This window comes from Sciurus carolinensis, chromosome 4, assembly GCF_902686445.1.
Source record: "Sciurus carolinensis chromosome 4, mSciCar1.2, whole genome shotgun sequence".
Lineage (NCBI taxonomy): Eukaryota > Metazoa > Chordata > Mammalia > Rodentia > Sciuridae > Sciurus > Sciurus carolinensis.
Window position 1 is genome coordinate 65526461 of NC_062216.1, and position 26003 is coordinate 65552463.

At 44.1% G+C, this 26003-nt stretch overlaps 1 protein-coding gene across 1 annotated transcript in view; it reads right to left on the reverse strand.

Moving 5' to 3' along the window:
- The window catches only part of Ninj2 (ninjurin 2), a 104202-nt gene that overhangs the window by 13417 nt on the left and 64782 nt on the right, over window positions 1–26003 (reverse strand). The window contains 1 exon segment of the mRNA XM_047548083.1: window positions 719–950. Coding sequence (XP_047404039.1) covers window positions 719–950 — 232 coding nt within the window.

Here is a 26003-nt window from a genome sequence, read left to right on the forward strand (position 1 = left end):
CCATACTGGAACCAACCTAGATGTCCTTCAATTGATGAATGGATAAAGAAACTGTGGTGTGTGTACATATATATATATATAGATATATATATATATATGTACAATATAATATTACTCAGCTATAAAGAATAATAAAATTATGGCATTTGCAGGCAAATGGATGAAATCGGAGAATATCACGCTAAGTAAGATAAGCCAATCTCAAAAATCCAAAAGACGAATGATCTCACTGATAAGCAGATGATGGCACATAATGGGGGTGGAAGGGAGGCAAGAATGGAGGAAGGAGGGACTGTATAGAGGGAAAAGGGGTGGGAGGGGTCGGGGGAAGAAAAAAATAACAGAATGAATCAACCATCATTACCCTATGTAAATGTATGATTATGCCAATGGTATGCTGTTACTCCATGTACAAACAGAACCAACATGTATCCCATTTGTTTACAAAAAAAAAAAAAAAAAAAAAAGACTATAGGGAACTCTGCCACAAGTTAGGACAGTCATTTGGCAGATATTGTGGAATGTCCATCTTCTGAGATACCAGGATAGAACAGATGTCTGTCCTCGCTGTACAGGAGTTATTTGTGCATTTGTAGGTGCAGCAGGCTAACACTAGGTGTCTAAATTGGGAACTCCATTGGCATATGCCAAAGGAGGAGCCTTCTCCCCCAGCAGGGGACAGCAAGGCAAAAAGCCTGACTGACTCCCAGCTCCTCACCAATGACGACTAGGAGGATTCCGATGACCACCTGCAGGAGCAGAGAGATGCTGATGAGGGTGACAAGGGCCGTGTAGTAATGAGAGGATGGTCCCTGTTCCAGCACCGCTTTCAGTCGTGTGGCATTGGACATGAAGAGAGCCACATCCAGCATGCTCTCTGCCACGCTCTTCTTGGTGGCGTAATGGTTCAGGTTGATGGGTTGGTTCCTCCTGGGGTTGGAGTTCCTAGGCTGTAAGGGAGAAAGCACAGACTTACCTAGGAAACTCCAGAAGGGAAGCAGTGGAGAGACTGCAAAGAGGAGACAGATTTTAATTCCTTTCCCAAAGCAGGTGGGAATGCCCTCACCATGGAGGTTGAGAACCTGCATGGTTTATGGCCTGAAAATAAAATAAAGGGCTGCTGGACATAGTGGCCCAGGCCTGCAGTCCCAGCTCCTCAGGAGGCTGAGGTATAGGATCTTTTGAGCCCAGAAGTTTGAGATCATCCTGCACAATATAGTGAGACTGTCTGAATAAATAAATAAACACAAAATAAATAAATACACACAAAAATAAGTAAAACATTAGACTACAGAACACTTAAAGATCTTTGCTCTCTAAAGTAATGCTATGTTGTGACTTCTACTTCACGGAGGACCACTTTCCCTCACACCTTGATGCATCCAGCAATAGGTGATTTGAAGCTTGGGTAAAATGGAATAGATGCCATAATCCCAAGGGATGGTGTGTAGCTCAGTGAATTAAACATGAGGTGCCTTTCGATCCACTGAGCTCCTGAACCAAGAACCCTGGAGTCTCAGCCCTGTTCAGGTACACACTGGCCATTAAACATAGGCTGTCTGAATACACATATGTAAGCTTGTGTATATACACCCAGTAATTAGTGCATACTAGTTAAAAACTTTTTTTTTTTCAATACTAGGAATTGAACCCAGGGGTGCTATACCACTGTGCTACATCCCCAGTCCTTCTTTTATTTTTATATTTATTTTGAGACAAGGCCTTGCTAAGTTTCCCAGGCTGTCCTTGAACTTGTGATCCTCCTACCTCAGCCTCCCAAGCCAATTTAGTGTTTTAAATAATTTTTAGCTAGGGTTCATTATAGTGTAATTTATATTAAATTTGGTTTTGGAGTATAAAATAAAGCTGTTATTTACAAGAAGCCTCTAACTCCAAAGGATGGAATCGCAACACAGGGCACATGGTAAGGGTCTCTGGGGTGGGCCAAGAAATTCACACTGGATGCTGCAGGCCATCTGCAGTCACTTAAGAGCATTTGGGAGATTGATTTAGCAGTGGTGCTTGGGATAGATTGAGCCAGGAAGGACCAGAGGCAAGGAGATTCATTTAAAGGTTTGGTCTTATGGGCTTGAGATATGACTCAGTGGTAGAACACTTGCCTAGCATGGCAAGGCCCTGAGTTGATCCCCAGCACTGCATAAAATAAATAAAGGTTATGTTCTTGATTTAGGGTGAATATAACAGGGAACTGAAGTGGCTGGTGATGAGAAGGGAGAGGAAGAGGACTATGAAAGATGTTATGGCTTGGAGGTAGGGAAGCTAACCCAGCAGGTCATCACAGCAGGATAGAGCCCTATGGGGTGGATGCACAGACAGACAGTCTAGTGGATGGAAGGATGGGTGGATGGGGCAGGTTCAGAGGGTCTGGATGCTTCTTGTATTCAGTGTGACTACAGCAAAGCACTTCCCTTTTTTGTTAAACAGGTTATTACAGAGCAAGTTAAGAGGGAGGAGAAGCCTACAACTTTGGACTGTAAGAACTTTAAAAATGTTCTGAAATGCAACAATCTCCAAACTTTTTTGATAGTATAATCCCAGAATCAGAATTAACAATTGTTTTGGGTTGGGCATACTCCTGTAATTCCAGCAAGTCAGGAGACTGAGGCAGGAGGATCACAAGTTGGAGACTAGCCTTGGCCACTTAGACCCTGTTTCAAAAATAAAAACAAGGACTTTGAATGTAGCTCAGTGATAGAGCACCCCTGGGTTCAATTTCAGGTACCACAAAACAAACAAATAAACAAAACAAAACAGAACAACAACAGCAAAAAACAACCCAGCTCTAATCCACACACCTAGTTATAGACTGAACCAAATCTCTCCTAAATCAACAGAAAGGGGCCCCTGTCTCCCTGTCCTCCTAAAGTTTGCCTTCAAAGTTCATTTTCAAACTCCAGGTCCATCAATCCCTTTGCCAGGAGGATACAGTCGAGGCAGGTGGTGGGTCACGGGATGTTAACAAGGAGCACCTTCCCTGACAGACAGGATCAGTGCTGGCAGCATGTGCACCTTGAGCCTCTGTTTCCGTGTGCCCATTGGAGGATCCAAGCACGAAGGGACCCACTTCCCTACGGTGGTTCCCTGCACTGGGGTTTCACATTATCAGATTATCAAAATTTGTGTGTACTCAACTTCCGGGCAGGATGGGACACTCAGAGGGCAATCAGAAGTGTGCACTTTGGCCAGCGGAGTAATTTATACACTTTTCCTCAGTACATGAAAATGGAGACCCGTGGGCATCATTCAGTTAATACACTTTGACCATACACTTCAGGTGGTGCTCAGGACTGAGTACCCTCAAGGTGGGATAAAACATTGTTGCTACCCCCAGGTCCCTGGTGAGCACTGGCCCACTGGGCTGCTGGCCACTCATACCAGGCCCTGGTTGCCAGTTATTTTTCACAGCTGCCAAAATCAGACTGAGGCCCAGAGCCTAGAGAAATAGGAAACAGGGCTGTAGACACAAGGGAATGGAATAGCTCCCTGTCTCTCACTCCTTTCTGTTCGACTTCTCTGGGGTCTGGGTTTCAGCCAGGGGGCTATGAGTTGGAGGAGGTGGGGATAGCATGGCGGTAAGGACCTGTGCAGACCTGGGAGGCCACACACCTCATTCAGAGCCTTTGGAAGTAAGCATCAGGCAAGTCTGGGCTTGAAAGAGGCCAGCAGTCTGGTTGATTAGGGCCAGAGATCCCAGGACCAGTACCTCACAAAGTACAATGATCATTTACAACATGTGGTCCTAGCACGTTCTGCTCACTAAGAGAGTCTCTGGTTCAGCCCTCTCCCCTCCCTGAGCCATTCAGAGTCCCTGCTTCATGCACACCCACATCCACTCCTCCTCTTCCCACCTTACCCTCTGATTTGTCCAATAGCCTTCTCACTCCAAACCTGGTTAGAAAGATCTGATAGATCCATCTAGCATCAAGGAAGGCACCTTCTCTGAACATTTGCATATGAAAGGTAGACAAAACCTTAAACTCAAAACTTTAGCAGTGTTTTCAGCACTGACTCAATGGTGGTAAAAAGGGGAAGAGAGGGTGAGGGGAGGGGAGTACTTGGGAACAGAGAGATCTTCCCAAGCCTGTCCATAAAGTATCCTAAGCTGGCCATAGGCTTGGTGGTGCACATCTTTAATCCCAGTGATTTAGATGCTGAAGCAGGAGAAGTGCAAGTTTGAAGCCAGCCTCAGCAACTTAGCAAGATCCTGTCTCAGAATAAAAAATAACAAGGCCTGGAAATGTATCTCAGTGGCAGAGCACCCTGGGTTCAATTCCCAGTATGGGGACCTGGGTGGGGGGGCGACTAAAGAAATGTTTCACTTTTCTTTCTTTCTTTTTTTCCCTCACCCACAGGGGATGGAAGCCAGTGTAGTGCCCTCTATCACTGAACTGCATCTCCAGTCCCTGCAAAATTTTAAGAGCTGGTCGACTTCTGTTGAATCTATTTGAGAGCCCAGAGCTTCACAGTGATGTGGAGATTCACAATGAGTTGAGGAGGTGCAGGCCTCAGCCTCCTCTCCTAAATTCAAGACCTTTCCCTTGCCTCTCTAAATTTATTTTGACAAGTCCTGATTCTGGAGTGCTTCTAAGTGAGGGTGCTTTTCCAGGGTCTGCTTAAGGTGGTGATGACCTCTATGGGGTGCCTGTCCCCTCTAATCATCCCAAGGCACCAGTTCTCCAGAATGTCCACATGGTGGCGTGTAGGGTCCAAAGAAGCTACTTGGGCACTCAGTGGCAGGATAGTTTCTGTCCGCAGGTATCCACTGACAGGACAGGATTGGTGTGAAACCTGGATTCCTGGGAGGCCCAGGACAGGAGCCTGAATAGGACCCAAGTCTGAATAGGTCAACCTAAAACCCACCAGACATGAGTGTCAAAAGAGAGTTCAAGAATAAACCAATACTGTTAGGTGCAGAGGTGCGTACCTGTAATGTAAGGGACCCTGGAGAATGAAGCAGGAGGATCATAAATTCAAGACCAGCCTGAGCAATTTAGCAAGATCCTGTCTCAAAATAAGGAATAAGGAGGGTTGTGGGGCTGGAGTTGTGGCTCAATGGTAGAGCACTTGCCTAGCAAGTGTGAGGCACTGGGTTCGGTCCTCAGCACCACATAAAAATTAATTAATTAATTAATTAATTAATTAATTAAAGGTATTGTATATTGTGTCCATCTACAACTACACACACACACACACACACACACACACACACACACATATTTCAAACAAAAGAAGGAGTGGGAATTTAGTTCAGTGGTAGTGTCCCTTGGTTAAATCCTCAGGACCATCATGCAAACACATATTGAAAGAATGAACCAAGACTGAAGTAGGGCCAAGGTTAGGTGGAAGGACTTCAAAGGGAGGGAGTTTGGGGGAGGGGATCCAGCAAGACCTTCAGTCTGGGAGCTGGCAGTTAGAAGGGGCTGGCTGTGAGACCCTGGATGAAGTTGTTTTGAAAGGGGCCCCCTCGTGGTAACATCATTAAAAAGCAGGGGAAAAGTTGTCTTAATCCTGCTGGGCCAGTTTAGAGGCAACCCAGCTCAGAGGCAGGGATGGGTAAAATCACCTGAGGGCCCTCCCTTGCAACCTGAGGATTGGATTAGATAAACACTCAAATCCTGCAGGATGCCTTCCTTTCGACCCATGCCCAGAACCTGCAAGCAACTCCACCAGGGGTCAGGATAAAAGAGGTAGTCTCTGCTTCTGCCTTCAGAGGAGCTGGCCCTTTAAGGCCAGGCCCAGGCTGGTTGCGAACAAAGGCCCGGGAATGTGGGCTGGACCAGGGAACTGAGCCACCCAGAGTGAGTCATTCATGTTTCATGGACTTGGAATTGCTGGCTCCCACTTGCTGCCCTCCCCTGGCCCTGGCCCTGGCCCCGGCCTCCTCCTGGGGCTGAGGGGCAGCCTGCAGGGCCTGTCTGCCAGATCTTGCACTGGGCGGGCTAGAGGCCTCCTCTCATCTCAAACCCACAAGCCCTCTGTCTGCTTCTGGTGCCTCTCAGAGCCAGGGCCAGAGGGCCTAGCCTCCTGGCCTCCAGGCCCAGCTCTGTCCCTGGGTTTGTGGCTCGGTGCTTAGTTTCCACATCCATAAACTGAGGGGAAAATCCCATCTCTGGAGGAGAGGAGACTGTGAAGAAACTGAATGATACTTTGTTCCTCCCGAGAAGGACAGACAGAAACCAAGTTGTTCTTTTTTTTTTTTTCTTTCATTCTGAAATCTGTCTCTCAATGACGCTCTGTCTCTCAGAATCTTTCTCTTCTGGCTCATTCTGTCTTGCACTTGACCCCTCAGTTTCACTCAAAGACAGCAGGACCCAGGGCCAGAGACCCATTTCCCTGAGCTCCCAGAGCCCCTATTTGAAGTACTGTAGATCTGGGAAAAGTAACCAGTCACAATCTTGCTAGCCAGTGGCTCCCAAACACCAGGCCACCAGGTGGGGCTTCTGGTTGACACAGTTGGAGCGGGGCTGACTGTGGGGGAACTGGAACTCTGGGGCCACAAAAGGACATGGGTTTGGTAATCAGGGTGGGATGGAAATACCACTCCATGGTATTTCCCATTTGCCACTTCTGGGTCATCCCTAGTCACTATCATTTCCCTCCCTGTTCCTCACCCTGTACGTTCCAGCTCAGACTTTGCTGTTACCCAGGGCCCTTCTGCCAAATCCCAGCTCCCAAGGCAGGTGTGGATTCCATCCCTTGAAATCATGGATGGCTTCATTGTTCTGCCCGACAATTATTTATCCCTAATCCTTGCTGGCCCATATTTTTGTTTCTTTACAAAACTAAAGTTGGATAAGAAAGGAATGCCTTTTAAACAGAAAAGTAAATAAGTTTTTACATTGTTTATTGACATTATGGTCACTGGGGACCAGGAGCTCCAATGGCTCAATCTGCCCTTTCTTGGAAACAAGATTACAGGGATGTTGTCCCAGAGCGTCATGGAAGTTGGTAAGTAACTGTTCTACTGAAAAGCCATGGGATCCTGTACTCAGTGTGTTGAAGATCTGAAGACTGTGGTCGCAGCTAGACCCTGTGGGGAAGACCAGCCTGAGAAGGCTCAGAGGTGGCGATTTGGTTCAAATCCCGGCTCTGCTACAAGCTACATGCTACGTATGTAAAGCTGGTTCCCCTCACTGGCTTCCTTTTCTTGCTGTGAGATTGAGGGCTTGGGTTCTTTCCAGCAGAGTGATCTAGGAATGGGGAAGCCCCCTCCTCTGAGGAGAGTCTCAGGGGTTGAGGGCATCCCCTGAGAGAGGCAGCTGGGGGCCAGGCCCAGGGCAGAGTCAGTGAGTCACTTTGGACCCGGCAGCTGTAGGGCATTGGTGACCTTTTAGTGAGTCATGCCTGTCAGCCCTGAGAAAAGCCATATGGCAGTCTTCCTGTGGGTCAGCTCAAACTCAGGGCTACAAACAAAACAGGCCGAGAGAACCTGGGCCAGTGGCCCTTCTGTTGTTTTCAAAATGACCAGCCACCCAGGAAAGCCACGTCTCCCCTAAAAAGGAGATGATGGGAAGCCAGGCTTTGAGAAAGCTGGTTTACCATCCAGAGAAAGGGCAGATCCAGCCCAGGAAGAGCAATCTGTTCAGATAAATGGATTTGAGTGAACTTCGATGCCAATTTGCTTTTAAATAGGTGTCTAAGATCCCTAATGCTCCGTCAGAATGCCATTTGGAGGGATAATGGGTCTGCCCCACTGTGCACACATGTAGGAGGCTTCTAATGCACTGGACTGGTGTTCCTGCTTATAGAATACATGCCTTTGTGCCTGGCACAGGGTTAAACACAGGACATGAGTCATCTTATCTAGTCCTCACAACAGTTCCGTAAAGTAGGTGAAGGCATCACCATCCTAGTTGAGAAAGGGAGGCTCAGAGACCCCAAGTAACTTGCCCAAGATGACACGGCAGTTTTTAATCCCATTCTCTGTGTGCCAGAGCCTGTAATTTGACCCCTATTCTACAGTGTCCCAGAAGTTGAAGAAGTTTTGCTGATCTCTATGGAGTTTAAGATCTAAAGATAAACATACATGACCTAAGATGAAGGAAGACAACGCCATAGTCCTATGAGGGTACATTCGTACACTTGCTCAGAGGAGGTGTAATTCTCTGCCTGAGTGAAATTTGCTTGAGGCTTTCCAGAGTCTGCAGTGAGACTGCATCCTCAAATCCCTCTGTACTACTGGGCAGAAAGTATGCTAGATTCAAAAGCAAAAGGCTTGGGTTTCCAACTAGTAACAGGGGACTGAGGCAATTGGGAGAGTAAGATTGAGAAAGGAACTTTTATCTCTTTTTCACTTTTTCTTCTTTTGTGATGCTAGGGTTGTGCTTTGCTACACCTTTAGCCTTGTTCTTTTTGAATTTTGAATCATGTGAATTTTTATTTTTTATTTTTGACACCAAGGATTGAACCCAGGGTACTTAACCATAGAGACAGACAGGGTCTCACTGAGTTGCTTAGGGCCTCACTGAGTTGCTGAGATTGACTGAACTCACAATCCTCCTGCCTCAGCCTCCCAAGTCCCTGGGATTACAGACATGCGCCTCTGCACTAGGCATGTGAATGTTTAAGTTATCTAAAAACACAAATATGAAACAAAAACAAATATACAGCTGGAAGAGGTAGCACATGCCTGTAATCCAAGGGGTTTGGGAGGCTGAGGCAGGAGGACTGCAAGTTCAAGACCAACCTCAGCAATTTGGTCAGACTCTCAGCAACTTAGTGAGACCCTGTGTCAAAATAAAAAAAATAGGAATGGGGATGTAGCTCAGTGGTAAAGCACCCCTGGGTTCAATCCCCAGGACCATAATAAAATAAAATAGCATCCTTAAGGGTCCAATGGTTAAAATAAAAAGGGGCTAGAGTGTAGCTCAGTGGTGGCATGCTTGCCGAGTATTCAAGGCCTTGGGTTCCATTCCCAGCACCTCAAAAAATAAAACAAATAAACAGATTAAAATAAAACTGAATTTATAACTTCATCTCCCTCAGACCTTAGCTTCTCCATCTGTGAAGGGGAACTATGTGCCCTGTTTAGCACAAAGTTTTCTTAGATCCATGAGGGACTGGTAGTTTGCTGAGTGGTAAGGCATTTGCCTGGAATGCAGAAGGCCCTGGATATCATTCACAGCATCACAAAAAGAAAAAGAAAAAAAAAAAAAGGAAAGGAAAAAAGATCCATGAGATAAAGTGAATGAATGTGCTTTGAGAACTATAAAGTATTAAATATGAGATGAGAGACAAATCTCACCTACTCAAGACTCTATTCCCACCTGTGGGCCTATAGGTATTTTATTTTATTTTATTTTATTTTATTTTTTGGCAGTATTAGGGATAGAACCCAGGGATGTTCTACCACTGAGCCACATCCCCAGTGTTTTTACATTTTATTTTGAGACAGGGTCTTACTAAGTTGCCCAGGCTAGCCCCAAACTTGCAATCCTCTTGTCTCAGCTTCCCCAATTACTGGTATTACTTATGGCCTGCACTACTGCACCTGGTACATATCTAAATAATACGTTCTGACTCATGGCCTATCCCAGTCCAAATATTTTTTCCATATTTTTATTAGTGCATTTTAATTATACATAATAATGTGATTCCAACAAAAATTTCAATGTAGGCACCATTTAGCTTTTCAGCAACCCCCAGTGTCTTAGGAATGCCTCTCCCTGCCTATTGGAAGGCCTCTTTCCTGGATCCCCAGCTCTCACCATGCAGCTGCACTAGTCTCTCAGGAAGGGAAATGATTACACAAGCCAGCCCACATAGGGACTCCAGGGTCTCTGTTTCTGGGCTGCGGACCTCTTCCCTCTACCCCCATCCTCCTCTCTTGCTCTCCTGCTCCTCCTCCCCACAAGGGAAAGGGCAGACAGTTAACCTTCCTTAAGGCACTGCCTATGCCAGGAGCAGTGGTAGGCCACACCAGATTACTCACTGCTCCCTGAACACACCCTACCCTTCCTGGCCTGCTCCTAAAGGCTTTCTTCCCTAAACCCCCTGAGGGAAGCTTCCCATCCCTTCTAGCCCATAGCCATAAGTGCACTACCAGGCCCTGTTTGGGGAAAAAAAAAAAAAGACTGTACTGGCCATTCAAGCCTCTTGGTGGTTCCTTCTGGATGCCTTCTTTACTATTTGGACCCCATCTTCCATATTCCTGGGTCACCAGGGTGCCTAGCTCAGCACCTTGCCCACATTAGGTGCAAGGTGAATGATAATAGCACTAATCTCCACATCCATGTGTCTTTCTTTGGTGCTGGGGATGGAACTCAGAGCCTCACACATGCTAGGCAAGTGACAGCCACTGAGCTGCACCTCAAGCCCAGCACTATATTTTTTATTTGAAAGAAATACTTAGAAAAATTTTCAAAAAAGGCAAAAGAATGGACCTTTAAGGGTGGGGTTTCAGGCACATTGCTTCCTGGTGGGAGGAGTGGTGTTTGGGATGTGAATCTTTGACTTAAAAACTCTGGCCAGGGGCAGCCCCTTCTACCCTGGACTAGGCCTGTGGCAGTCCTGATGGAGAGCCTCAAGGAAGGAATAACTAAGTCTGGTCATCAGGTCAAAACCTGCAAAAACCCAGACCTCGGAGGCCTTCTGTTTGGGGCAAGTCACATGCAGACAGTTTGACTACAGCCTTCCTTGTGCCAAGCATAGCAATCTCGCCCTTAAAAATCAACAGTCTCTAATAAATGTTAGGGTGGGGTGTCTTTTGCCTTCTATTCTGGTAATAATCCCTGACTGACCTAGAAGCCTCCTCCAACTCCTGGGCACAATCTCACTGCAGGACTCTAGCCCTCACCCCAGGTTGCAAACTGGGGCCTTATAGCTGCAACACTCAGGACTCAGGGAGAGGCCTCCTGGGGAAAGTCTGCAGTACCTCGTTTGTCCACTAGGGCCCGCTAACCCCAGGAAACAGTTCAGCAAGGCTGGGGAACAGGAATCCAAACTCTGATCCCTTTGTGACAATGTTTGTCCCTAATAAAAGAAGGCAGAATGTGCAGGGGAGGGATGGGAAGGCAGAGGGGCTGCAATGGAAACCTCAGGAGGCCTGCTTGCTCTTTCTAGGAAGCATTTTCTGTGAGGCATATCTAAAATCCCAGCTGAGGCTAGAGGATTCCCAGCCTAGGCACTTTTGGGAAACCCTGTCTCAAAAAATAAGTGTGGGGGTGGGTGGCACTGGAGATTTAGCTCAGTGGTAAAGTACTACTGTGTTCAATCCCTAGTACTGGAGGGAAAAAAAGAAAAAGAAAAGAGAAGAAAAAATCTGGGAAGCATTTTCCACCTCCCCTGCAAGAGATACTTTGTCAGTAGCTCTCAGGAAAGACTGTCATCACAGAGTCCAAAGTTAATCATGGGTTTACCATACAGAAATTTCCACAGAGTGTATCTAGTCTCTCCCAATACCCAACCCAAATGAGCACTTTCTGAGTTAGTTCCTTGCTCTGAGACTTCTGAACCCATCTGATTTCAGACTTCATGGCCCACTTTGGCTTTGGGGTTCCCCAGAGAAACTTTCTCCAAGCCCACTCAGCCCACCCCTGCTGACTATAGCCCTATTCATGTTCCAAAGGCCAACACAAGCAGCTAAACTTTAAACAGTAATAATAATAATTAGTGATAATCCGTATGCCAGATACAACTCTCACAAAGTGGGTATTAATACTCCCATTTTGCAAGTGAAGAAATTGAGACTCAAAGAGATTAATTACCCAAAGTCACCAGATACTAAGGGACGGTCCCAGTATCCTAAACCTATAAGTTCTTTTTTCTATTTACCAATGATTCTCAGAGCGTGTGGGTGTTAAAGCAGAAACTTTAAGCATTTGCATGTAAGAAATGCAAATACTGGACTGGGGGTATAGCTGGTTGCCTAGAGTGTATGCCTAGCATGTGTGAGGCCATTGGTATGATCCCCAGCACTGCAAAGAAAGAAAATGAGAAAACAAATTCTCAGGTTCTCTCCAGACCTATGTAATCAGACACTCAGCAGAAAGTCAGTAGTTGGCTTTCAGTATTTTAACAAGCCCTCCAGGTGATTCCCATGCAAGATCAAGTTTGAGGACCAGTGGCCTAACTGCAGAATGTGTCAGTGCTTATTTTCTTCTAAGCTTGATGCTAGACACTTTTGTATTGATTTTGTCATTGAATTCTAACTTATAGGTGAGAAAATTGAGGTTCAGAATAATTCAGGAATTTTGTTCAAGATCACCCACTTTTTAAGAATTAGATGGGATTTGAGACAGGCAAGCTCTGGAGTTCATGTCCTTAACCACACACCACACAGCCCTGGAAGTACAGGATATAAACCCCTTGAAGGTAGGGGTAGGATAATCTAAAGTATTTATAGGTAGTATTTCTAGATCTTTCTATAGATTGGAAAATTGATCAAAACCTACATTTCATACCAGCAGTCTTCATGCCCCAGCAGCTCCTATTCCCCCATTCATGGGTCTGTTTCAGAGGGTCCGATGCTTTTTTTCTACCTTGAAGTGCTGGGACTCAAACCCAGATCCTCACAGTTCCTAAGCAAGGGTTCTACTACTGAGCTACTCTCCCAACCCCTAAGCCTCTCTTGTTTTTGTCAAGGCTTAGGTTTTATGAGGGAACCTAAATCCAGATAGGTAAGTAAAAGTGACTTTCAGAACAATAACCATAAAGCAAAATATCACCATTCCACATGATGGTGTATGAGTTTTGTGTGTTCCCTTTAGATTGTATGTCCCCTACCCCCAAAAAGGGCAAGAATGATTTCCTTGGAACTTAAGGCAATTGGAATAAGAAGCAATAGCAGTTGAGCCTACAGTCTCTGGCTGCATTCCAGGTGAGAGGACCTCACAAAGTAGATCCTATCTGACAGTGAGATGGGAAAAAGGGAAGGTGGTGAATTTCCCACCCCACCCAGCCCTGCAGAGAGTCTGCCAAGATTCCTATTCAGTCTAGTTCAATAAACATTTTCCCAGCTCCTATCATGTGCTAAGCATCTAGGATGCAATAAAGATCCCTGCCTGCCGTATAACCCTATTCTCGTAATCTTCTAAAATGACAAGGCTTAGCAGAGAATAAAGGGTATAAAAGGGGGAAGACAGGAGGTAAAAATATTGTTTTGATACCACCCTGATAGATAAGCTTCATGGGAACAAGGACTTTGTCTGGTTCACTGCTGTATCCCAGATCCTGGCTCCTATAGCCTGGCATGTGGAATGAGAAGAATGAATGAATGAATGAATGAATGAAGCATTCACTTGTCACTCTTTGCATTCATTCTGCACCATGGTGAACTGAAGTCCATGACCCTCTTATGTGGAGCCCTCTGGGGGTGTCAGTCAGAACTGTCTTACTAAAGTCGATCATCACAGCCTCTTCACGCATGTGTCTTCTGTCCTTGTGGTCAGCAGTATTCTGTGTCTTGGTCATAAATGAGACAGATTACCAAAGAGCCTGAGATGCTGTGAGATGAGATCAAGATAGAGACACCTCTGGAGCATTGAGTCCCAGGGATCAAAGCCAGGATAGGAACAGTTCTTCTTTTTGGGGGATAGAAGGGGTATCAGGGATCGAGCCCAGGGGCACTTAACCAACTGAGTCATATCCCCAGCCCTTTATTTGTATTTTACTTACAGGTAGGGTCTTGCTGAGTTGCTTGAGGCCTCCTTACATTGCTGAGGCTGGCTTTGAACTCATGATCCTCCTGCCTCAACCTCCTGAGCTGCTGGAATTACAGGCATGCGCCATCACACCTGTCTGGAAACAGTTCTCAAAACTCCCCCTACTTCCATAGGCTTGCCAGCCCCGAGTCAGCTGCCCCCTGCTTGCTTGCACCAATCTGAAGAGGTCCAGATCCAGCCTGCCAGGGTTGCCCTCCTGGGGCTCTCACCTGGTGGCTCTCCTGCCTTCAGATGCAACCTGGGTCCTGACATGGTGAGGCTCTCTTCCTTTCTCAGAACTTGAGTGTGGGCCTGTGAGGTGAAAGAACTGAAAACACACACACTCTCCCTGCCCAGCACTCTCCCTGACACCAGCACTTGGAGCAGCAGCTCTAATGTAGCCAGCCAAGACTGAAGAAAACTGAGTTTGAGTGAATGAGTGAATGATGGCATTGGGTGTGGTGTTAGGGATCTGAATGGAGCCTGCCTGCCATGTCTGCCCTGGGTGACTTCAGGCAGGCTGTGCAATCTTAGTGCTCCTCAGCTTCCCCACTCAAAAACTCCCTCCTTCTCATTATGAGAAACTAGTAGATGGTCTACTCTATGTGGATGGGAGAGACCAACCTTTGCCAAACTCAGCAAATCCTGTAACAAAAATGCTGTAGAAGTCCCAGTTCAATTCTAACCTAAACCCCAAGGCAGTCCTACAACTAGAGTCACCATGGATGCTAAACATGTTAAGTAGCAGAGCTCCAATGTTCTTCCAAAGTTCCAGCATTTTCTTTATATCCCTATGATAGAGAAGGAATCCAGAGCCTTGTACATGCTACACAAGTGCTCTACCACTGGGGGCTCAATCTTAGCCTCTTTTTTTTTTTTTTTTTTTTTTTTTTGGTAATAGGAATGAACCAGTGGTGCTTTACCATTGAGTCACATCTCCTTTTTTTTTTTTTTTTTTTTGAGATACGGTCTCACTAAGTTGCTTAGGGCCTCACTATGTTGCTGAGGCCAGCATGAAATTTGCAATCCTCCTGCCTCAGCCTCCCAAGTAGCTGGACTACATGTGTGCTGCCACACAAAGCTACAGTCTCTTTTAAAATACCCATTTGGGCTGGGGTTGTGCTCAGTGATAGAGCACTTGCCTAGCATGTGTGAGGCACTGGGTTTGATTCTCAGCACCACATATAAATAAATGAATAAAATAAAGATCTATCAACATATAAAAATATTTTAAAAATAAAATAAAATATCCATTTTGAATTACCATTTACTATGTTCTTTCTACATTCTTCATATGCATTCTTTCATTTACTTTTCACAGAAACCCTGTGATAGGAAACTTAGGCTCAGAGAGATTAAGAAAGTTGCCCAAGGTCTCATAGCTAGGAGATAGGAGAGTCAAGATTTGAACCCAGGTCTGAGAGCAGAGCCTGAATTCCTAACAACTATGCTCCTTTACCTGCCACTGTTTAGCTCTTGCTCTTTTGCCACCATCCTGGTAGGTTGGAGCCCTGGAGAAATTGTTCCTCTAGGGCCTAACATAGTACCTGGCCAGCAGCATGTGCTCAGGCTGAATAAATGAGTGAACACAGGCATGTAGGCATGCGAGTCCTGCCTTTAGCCACTGGTCCCGACCCAGCCTACAAGCACTTTCCTACAGCCCAGGACAATGCCCCAGGACAAGGATGCAGTTGTTGAGTTGCTGCTGTGCCCTCATCCCTTTTCTAAAAATACAAAAGAGCATGGGCCCTCCAGGCCACCAAACAGCTATCCAGTTGCTTTCTGGGGTCACTCCTGTTCAGCCCTGTCCTGCCACCTGGCATCTGCTCCCTCTGGGCCTCCTGCCTGACAGCTGACCCCTATCATTCCTGTGACTGTTTACTGCAAAGCAAAGTCCAGTTCTGCAGAGGTGGGAAATCCTGAGCAGCCAGGCCCAGCCCAGCCTGACCTCACTCAGGCTGAACTGTGAGACACCAGGACAAGTTTGGGGCTTTCTCCTTAAGCCCAATCAAAGTTAGCTTCTTTTTGACTGGGGTTCCATTTTTATAGCCATACATGAACACATCCATCCTACCAGATCCTTTCGAAGTTTAAGTACTAGCCTTTTTCAGGGATGTGGACACTTAAGGTCAGGACACTAAATTGCTGTTCTCACTAAGTTGCCCAGGCTGGTCTCAAACTTGTGATCCTACTGCCTCAGTCTCCCAAGTTTCTGGGATTATAGGCATGCATCACTGTGCCTGGCCCTTGAGGACATTTTGGAACTATGGGATGGTTAGAGAATTGTTTCCTTCCAATCTGACACTAGGAAATCCCTAATTAAAAAGGATCACCTGAACTGCAATGTTAATTCTATCTTCACATAGGAAGAAGAGAAAACTGTTGTAGATGTGATGCTTTGGCTGAGGCAAGGGCGTGACCATATGGTGTCAACAATGTGGCCTGCTCTCTGGACGAATCAGCAGCATCGATTGAGCACCCACTGTGTGCAGTACCTGTACTCTGTTCTCAGAAGATAACCCTGTTTGCTTTCTAGCTAGTCAACAAATATTTGAGCATCTATTTTGGGCAAGTCAGTGTGCAGAGGGCATTGCATAGAGATGAATAATTCAGAAAGGAAATTTGTGATTCATTAGAAGGATGGTGTGAGAGAGAAAAAAGTGAAGTGAGAAAGCAGGAGCTTCTCCAGCTAGGGATATCAGAGGAGATGTTATGTACCACAATGCTATCTCAGTGAGTTTTGTTTTGTTTTGTTTTGTTTTTAACTCAGAGGTGTGCTACTGAGCCACATTCCCAGTCCTTTTTTAAATTTTATTTTTAGACAGAGTTTTGCCAAGCTGCTCAGAGTCTTGCCAAGTTGCTGAGACTGACTTTGCACTTGCAATCCTCCTGCCTCAGCCTCCCAAACTGCTGGGATTACAGGTCTGTACTACCTTTCCTGGCTTATTTTTTATTTTGAGCCAGGGTATTCCTCAGATGTTGCAGTTGACCTCAAACTTGTGATCCTCCTGTCTGAGTTTTCTGAGTCACTAGGATTAGAGGTGTGGGCCACTGAACCAGCTCAGCAGGATCTTAAAGATAAGAAGAATCTTTGAGTGTTCTTCCTTTGGTAAAATGACATAATCCCTGCCTTGGGATCCAATACCCTAACGGGGACAATTGGTAAATACACTGGTAAGAGGTTTCCAAATGGGTATTAATGTAACCAATAATAATTTGCAGGGCTTAGTACAAAATGAAAATGTGGTACCTGTCATTCAAGTTCATTAAGAATTTCAAGATGATGCCACGCACAGTGGTGCTCACCTCTAATCCCAGGGATTTGGGAGGTTGAAGCAGAAGGATCAAGTTCAAGGCCAGCCTGGGCAACTTAGTGAGACCCTTTCTCAAAATAAAAAGTAAAAAGTTCCAGGAATGTAGCTCAGAGGTAGAGCTCCCCTGGGTTCAATTCCTAGTATTGGAAAAAACCAAAAAACAACCCAGATAGCAATAGAGGGAAAAAAAAAAAAGGTGGCCACAGCAGTGTGGGGTCCTTCTCAGTGCTGGGCTCTTTTGAGCAGGTTTTGTGAAGTCAGCCCAACCCAGAGGACTGGTGAGTACTGGAGATCAGAGTTAGGCCTTTCTTGTTGCCAAGAGAACCACAAGTCTCGGGCAAAACAGTGACTGCCATGTTTGCAACCTGGGGTCAGGGTTGGCCCCCAGAGGGTGAGATCACTTAGCCAGATCATGTTCTATACTTGGCTCTTCCCTTTGGGATCAGTGCAGAGTTCTCTCTCTCTGAAGTAAAGGTGCCATCAATGCCAGAGGCTCTTAGCTCTTTACTCAAGAGCCTGTACTAGGGCAGCAAAGAATAGAAACTCAGGAGCCTTCATTGATGGAAGTGGTGAGAACTGCTTCTCACTACGAAGGGCCAGCTCCACTTAAAGGCATTCAACTTTGAACCTTATACACTTCCATTTTACAAATGAGGAAACAGAGCCAGAGTGGGAGGAAACTCTCTAAGATCACACAAACAGGCAATGCTGAAACCAGAACACGGGTTCCCATAGGTCCAGCCCTTTCCCTACCAGCCAGGTGTCTTTCTGGGCTGACTGGACTGTAGGGACCCTGGGGTAGGCTACCCTGTGCAGTGATCTTCACCTCCATGACCTGCCTGAAGAGAACTGCTGATGCCCACTAGAGGATACTATTCACTGGACTCTAGAGAGGATTTGAGGTCTGGATAGAAGATACCCACCTGCCCCAACTCCAAGACTTTAATTGTGAGCAGATGGTAGAACTGCCTGGGAAGAGAGGAGCCCATAGCAATGCCTGGGGTAAATACAGCAAAGGGAAACTGTTATCAAAAACCTGTCTGAAGTCAGGTATAGTGGCACACACCTGTGAAGCAACCCCCTTTGCAGGAAGCTGTCTCAGGAGCTCAAGGAATGCAGACAGGCTAAATTGTGAAGCCCCCAAGCTAGGAACAACTCCAGTTCAATTAGCAGCAGAAAGTTCCCTGAAGGTGTCAAATATTTAGACTACAAGACAGAATGTTTGCACATGTGCAATCTCACAGAATTTGCACAGCTCTCTGAGGACCAAAAGTGAGACTGCATTTTATGGATGTGTGAAGTGGGCCCCAGTGCAATGAAGTCATTCTTGGGGCCACCCGACTAGGCAAATTCTGGAGAATCCAGGTTTTCCTGGGCTTAGTTCCCTGTTCTGAGCTCTGGCTTCTGACCACCATTCTCCATCATTCCACTTCTTTTTTTTTTTTTTTTTTTTTTTTTTGGGGGGGGGGGAGGTTACTGGGGATCAAACCCAGGGCCTTGTGCTTACAAGGCAAGCACTCTACTGACTGAGCTATCTCCCCAGACCCATCATTCCACTTCTTCCTGTCTCCTCCCTATCTTGGTGCCCCTGTTCAGAGGTGGGGTGGAGGGGTCTAGCACATCACAGGCACATAATACATATTTGTAGGGTAGGAATTGAACATCCTGTCCCCACTGTGTGTAATGCCTTCTGTACCTGCTCCTAGCCACAACCCAGTAAGCTCTTCCTTCCATGAAAAATGTTATTTCCAGCATGTGGACTTTGATTAAACCTTGGTGACTAATCTGATCTCTCACTAGACTGTGAACTCTTTCCAGATAGGTACTGTGGTATGAGACTGGCATTTATCAACGTAAGTTTAGTATATGAAAGGTCCCACTCTGATACTATAGCTCTACAGATGCCTTACCTAGTCCTAGCACATGATGAAGGCATAAATAGGATTCCACTTGAAAAAAAATCCCAGTATATGCAAAGTGAAATTAACTTAAAATATAGCAAAATGGAGGAAGGAAGGAGAATCCATGTTGCAAATGCATCCCTAGAGACTCCTTCATTTAAAAAAGAAAAAAAAATTTTTTTCTTTTCAGGTCTGGGGATGGAACCCAGTGCCTCACTCATGCTAGGCAAGTGCTCTACCACTGAGCTACATCCCTACCCCCTTCACAGACTTCTTTAAATAGCACCCTTTGTGAATATTTTTCTAATCTCAGAATAAGGAAAACCTCTATAAGCATGACAAGAAATCCAGAAGTCATAAAGGATCAATAAACTTTTTCTTGTTTTTGAAAGAGAGAATCTTGATATGTTTCCCAGGCTAACCTCAAATTCCTGACCTCAAGTGATCCTTCTTCAGTCTCTTAAGTAGCTGGGACTACAGGTATATGTCATGCCACCTGACAAGGATCAATAAATTTCACTGAATAAAATTAAAACTATTTGAATGCAAAATGATAAAAAAATAGGAACAGCATGAATACTTACTTTATACCAAAACTGCATTGAACATTAATTTATTTCATTCTCATAATAATTCCATGGTATAAGTACTTCTTATATTTGATTTTTAGATTAGGAACCAACCTATGTCCCACTCAGTAGTAAATTGGAGACAAAACCAGATTACCAAGAGTTTGCTGTCTAATTTGTGGTCTAGCCACCTCCTATTCTGCTGCTTACCTTAAGAGACAGAAGACTGGTGGAATAGCTCAATGATAGAGCACAGACTTATTAGCATCATGAAGCTCTGATTTCAATCCCTAGTGTACATGTGTCACATGCACAATAAGAAGACAAAGACAAATGGGAAAACATTGTAACACACCAGATAAAAGACTGATTTCCCTGATATATACACACACACATACATATATATATGTCTTAAAAGTGAGTTCATTAGAGCCTTAAACTCTAAATATATTCTCTGCTTTTAAAAAACCAAAGGCCAAGGGGCTGGGGTTTTACCTCAGTGGTAGAGTGCCTGCCTGTTACTTGTGAGGCACTGGGTTCAATCATCAGCACCACATAATAAATAAATTAATTAAATAAAGGTATTGTGTCAATCTACAACTAAAAAAACATACAAAAATAAATAAATAAAACAAAAAACCAAAGGCCGAATGTTTTCTCTGATATGCAGATGCTAATCCACAATAAGAGGGGGGGTGTCCTAGGAAAGAATAGAGTTACTTTAGATTAGGTAGAGGAGAGTGAAGGGAGAGGAAGGGTATGGGGGTAGGAAAGATGGTAGAATGAAACAGACATTATTACCTCATGTACATATATGATTGCATGACCAATATGATCCTGCAATATGTACAATGAGAAAAATGAGAAATTATACTCCATTTATATGACTTATCAAAACACATAAATACATTCTACTGTCATGTATAACTAATTAGAACAAATAAAAAAATTTTTTTAATGTAGAGAATATCTTGTCCCCTGTATCCACACAAGCATTTATTATTATTTGTGTTCTTGATAATTGCCACTCTGACTGGAGTGAGATCAAATCTCAAAGTAGTTTTGATTTGCATTTCCCTGGTTGCTAAGGAAGTTGAGCATTTTTTCATGTATTTATAGGCCATTGGTATTTCTTCTTTTGAGAAGTGTTTATAGTTCTATTGTGCATTTATTGATTGGGTTGTTTATTTATTTTTTGGTGCTCAGCTTTTTGAGTTCTTTATATGTTCTGAATATTAACTCCCTATCAGAGGAGCAGCTGGCCAAGATTTTCTCCCATTTTATAGGCTTTCTCCTCATGCTCTTAATTATTTCCTTTGCTGTGCAGAAGTCTTTTAATTTGATGCTGTCCCACTTTTCAATTCTTAGGTTTTATTTCTTGAGCTTTAGGGGTCTTGTTAAGGAAGTTAGCACCTGCACCAATAAGTTGGAATGTTGACCTTATGATTTTTGTTGTTGTTGTTGTTGTTTTCTCCTAGCAGTTGTAAAGTTTCTGGTATAATTCCTAAGTCTTTGATCCACTTGATTTGACTTTTGTGCAGGTGAGAAATAGGGATCTAATTTTATTCTTCTACATATGAATATCCAGTTACCACAGCACCCTTTGTTTAAAAGTCTGTCTTTTCTCCAACACATACTTTTGGCACCTTTGTTAAGTATCAGATGACTGTAAGTGTGTGGTTTTGTCTCTGTGTCTTCTATTCTGTTCCATTGGTCTTCATTACTATTTTGATGTCAATACCATGCTGTTTTTGTTAGTATAGCTCTATAGCACAACTTGAAATCAGGTATTGTGATGCCTCCAGTGTCACTCTTTTTGCTCAAAATTGCTTTGGTTATTCTAGGGCTATTCTATTTTATTCTTCCAAATGAATTTTCAGACTGCTTTTTTTCTAGTTCTATGAAGACTGTCATTGGCATTTTGATGGGGAATACTTTGAATCTGTATAACACTTTTGGTAATATGGCCATTTTGACAATATTAAGTCTGCCTATCAAGAACATTAGAGGTCTTTCCATCTTCTAAGGTCTTCTTCAATTTCTTTCTTCAGTGTTCTATAGTTTTCATTGACCTCCTTGGTTAGATTAATTCCAAAGCGTTTTGTTTTTTTGAGGTCAATGTCAATGGGATAGTTTTTCTGATTTCCTTCTCAGCAGAATCACTATTGGAATATAGGAAAGCTATTGATTTATGAATGCTGATCTTGAGGGGAAAAGGTACACTCATACATTGTTGGTGGTACTGCAAATTAGTAGAACCACTCTGGAAAGCAATTTGGAGATTCCTCAAAAAACTAGGAATGGAACCACCATATGACCCAGCTATCCCACTCCTTGGTATTTATCCAAAAGAACCAAAATCAGCATACTAGAGTGATACAGCCACATCAATGTTTATAGCAGCACAACTTGTAATAGCTAAGTTATGGAACCAGTCCAAATGCTTGTCAACAGATGAATAGACTAAGAAAATGTGGTATATATTCACATCAGAGTTTTTCTCAGTCATAAAGAAGAATGAATTTATGGCATTTTCCAGTAAATGGATGAACTGGAGAGTATTATGCTCAGTGAAATAAGTCAGATCCAGAAAATGAAGGGTCAAATATTTTCTCTCATATGCAAAAGCTAGAGCAATGGAAGGGGATAAAGGTGAGGGGGTTCGGATATCATAAAGATATAAGGAAGATCAGTGGAGTAAAGAAGGAGATTAAGGGGGGAAAGGAGGGACAGGAAAAGGGAGGAAATGTGGAATGGATTTTACACTAAGTGCATGTATAAATATACCACAGTGAATTCCACCTTTATGTACATCTATAAAGCACAAATTAAAAATAAATAAATAAACAGGTGGAAGGAAAACTAGTAGAATATAGGAAGAGGAATGGGGGAGGGAAGAGAGGAGGGAAAGAAGAGGCACTGGGGACTGAAATGGAGCAAATTAAATTCTATGCATGTATGATTATGTCAAAATAAACCCAACTATTGTGTATAACTGTAATACACTAATAAAAGCATCTTTAAAAGAGTATTTAAAGCAAAAATAATTCCAAAAATGTGTAGAGAATATGAACTAACAAGCCCTGAAAGAATGTCACAAATGTGTATACCCTATTAGATTGGTAAGGGTTTAAGAGATTCTTAATACTCAATGTTGATATAGGTGTGGCCACACAGATCATATACACATCCCTGGGAGGAATATAAATCAATATAAAAACTGTATCAACCAAAACTACCACAATCTTCTCTTTCTTTCTCCTCCTCCTTTTTTTTTTTTTTTTTTTTTGTGTGTGTGTGTGTGTGTGTGTGTGTGTTTTGTTGTTGTTGTTGTTTTGTTTTGTTTTTTTTTGGTAGGGACCAGGTCTTGCTAAATTGCTCAGACTGGCTAGCAGCTGGAACTACAGGCACGTGCCTGGTTTACCACAATCATTTTTTGGAGGTAAATCTGATAGTTATCCATTAAATTTTAAATATTCTTTTCAATTAACCTCATACATCTACTTCAAGGAATTTTTCCAGAAGAGAATGTTCCCCCAAACACAAAAAAGCAAGATATTCACTGCAACATTGTTTGTAATTCCCATTAGAAATGACCCTAATTGTTAAACTGATAATGTTTTGACTAAAGAAAATTGGCTATAAAAATAATAAAGTGGATCTCTATGCATAGATATGGGAAGTCATCTAAAGTGTATTTAGTGGGGGGGGAGGTCACTAAGAATATATGAACCAAGCCAGGTGTGGTGGTGCACACCTGTAATCCCAGCCTCTCTGGAGGCTGAGGCAAGAGGATTGCGAGTTCAAAGTCAGCCTCGGCAACTTAGTGAGGCCCTAAGCAATTCAGCAAGACCCTGTCTTTAAATAAAATACTAAAAAGGGCTGGGGATGTGGCTCAGTGGTTAATCCCCAGTACCAAAAAAAAAAAAAAAAAAAAAAAGAACCTACATTGGTTCTGAACCTACTGAAGTAAGTAAAATGTTCAGAATATCAAATTATTATTATTATTGTTATTATAATTATTATGACTACTACAATCAGTGGTGCTGGGAATAGAACTCAGGGTTTTGTACATGCTAGATAAGCACTCTCTACAACTGAGCCACATCCCCAGCCCTCAAATTTCTGTTATTATGCATTAGTATAAGCACAGGAAACAAGCAGGGGAGGAATTTATATCACTCTTAGGACATTCTTTAAGTTATATATTTTACCATCTTGAATTTTTGACAAGTACTATGTGATCCTTTTATAATCAGGGAAAAAATAAGAAGACACAATTAAATATATGGTAAATAAATAAATACTGAACAAACGCCCTTTCCTGTTTATTTATTTATTCGACAAGCAAGTACTAAATATAGCTAACGAGTCCTAGGCACTGATGCTAGATGTTGGGAATGCAAAGATTTGATAAACAAGCTAAACATAGCTCCTGCCCTGGAGGACTGCGCGCCCCCCCCCCACACACACACACTGGAGATTTAACCTGTGGTGCTCTACCACTGAGCTATACTTCCAGCCCTTCTTATTATTTCGAGACAGGGTATCTCCAAGTTGCCCAGGCTAACTTTGAACTTGCCATCCTCCTGCCTCAGACTCCCAAGTTGCTGGAATTACAGGTGTGTGCCACTACACCCAGCTCCTCAAGGAACTTCTTTAATGGGGGAAACAAATGGCAAATATCTAGAAAGTATAGTGGGAAGTGGAGTTTGTGGAAGGTGCTGGGGGAGAAGGGTATTCAGGGTTCAGGTCTTCCCAGGTGAAGGGGGTGCTGCTGGATTACAACCTTGAAAGATGAACAGTTGGTGGGCAACAGTCTCAGAGGGGATGCAGTGGGCTCAAAGCTCAGGACCCAAGGGGTCCTTGGGTGTGTATGGAAGGTAAGAGGTAGGAGAAGGGGACAGAGATGAAGCTGGAGTAGGGTGGAGCAGATGAGAGAGGGTCCAATGAGATATATTTGTCTCTTTATATCCTCAGGGACTGGTTCCAGGACCCCCACATCTTAAAACATCAAAATCCCTGAATGTGCAATTTTCTTATTGTGGTTTTTTTTTTTTTTTTTTTTTTTTTTTTTTCTTTTGGTACTGGGGATTGAACTTAGGGGCACTCAGTCACTGAACCACATCCCCAGCCCTATTTTGTGTTTTATTTAGAGACAGGGTCTCACTGAATTGCTTAGTGCCTTGCCATTGCTGAGGTTGGCTTTGAACTCCCCATCCTCCTGCCACGCCCAGCTAAATGTTTGTTGTTGTTGTTGTTTGTGGTGCTGGGGATTAGCACATGCTAATCAAGCACAGTACCACTGAGCTACATACATCCCCAAGTTTCCATTTTCTTATATAAATGCTATATATAGTATTTGCATATAACCTAACTACTCTTTCTACATACTTTAAACATCTCTAGATGACTTAACTCATTCATGTAAATGCCATTGTAAGTAGCTGTTGTACTGTATTGTTTGAAGCACAGCAGGGTGGTAAGTATGGACATGGGGCCTCCCAAAGAGAGGTCAAGGAAGTAGAACTGGCAGGACTAGTGAATGACTGGATGCTGAGGGTGTGGGAAAGGGAGGGGTAGAGAATGACACCCTGTGTTTCTGGTTGGGTGACAACCTCTGTGCATTCCAGTCTATAATCTCACCCTCCACATTGCAGGCAATAAGATTCAATTTATGAACAACTTTCCAGGAACGCAGCTCTTGTGTAAGTAAGGGGCACTTTTGATAATCTTATGCATGGGTGCATTTGCCTGGTGGCAAGTGAAACAGTCCACTGACTACTGTACCACAGCATCTGGAAGCTGGCCAGGGGCTTCTTCTGAGTGGTGCTCATTGCTGAACAGAACTCAGGACAACATCATTTACAATCAAGGTTATCAGAGATGGGAGAGAAAAAAGATCATGACAAGTGATGCTTCTTTTCAAAGTGGTGCCATGGTCCCTCAGTTCTCTGGCTCTTGCCTCTGGGTTCAGGGCTGTTAAAGCCCCTCCCCTTCACACGATTTCTATGAATCAAGGTAGTTGTAGGTCCTACAGAGTGCTGGGGCCCCAGCCTTTACCTGGGTTCAAGTGACTGAGTCTGGATGTCACAACACCCTGTGGCATCTCCCCTCACCTCCTCCTTGCTGACAGCACTCAGCTGGGGCAAAAATAGCCCTATCACACTCACACGCCTGCCCCACACCCATCACCAGTCCTGGGTTGCAGACTTTCTTGACCCATTGCTGCTGAGACCCTGCTGCCCAGGACCAAATGCTGACTTACCTGCTACTTTGTTCAGAGGGTTGGGGAAGTTTCTGGAAGGGCAATACTATTGGATCTCTATAGAGTTGGTTTTACAACCAGAGGTCTATTGGTTGAGCCCTGAGTCCCTGGAGGGACAATGTCTGCAGTGGACAGATGTCACTAAGGAAGCAATTCAGTGTCACCAGGCTATCTTCTTGCCTCCGGTTCCCCTGCCCGTCTTATCTAATCGGGCAGTCAGCCTGAGGCTTCATGGGAGCAGCCTCTGAGGACCACGGGTGTTTCTTCTGAGGTATTGCTCAAGGTCTGTG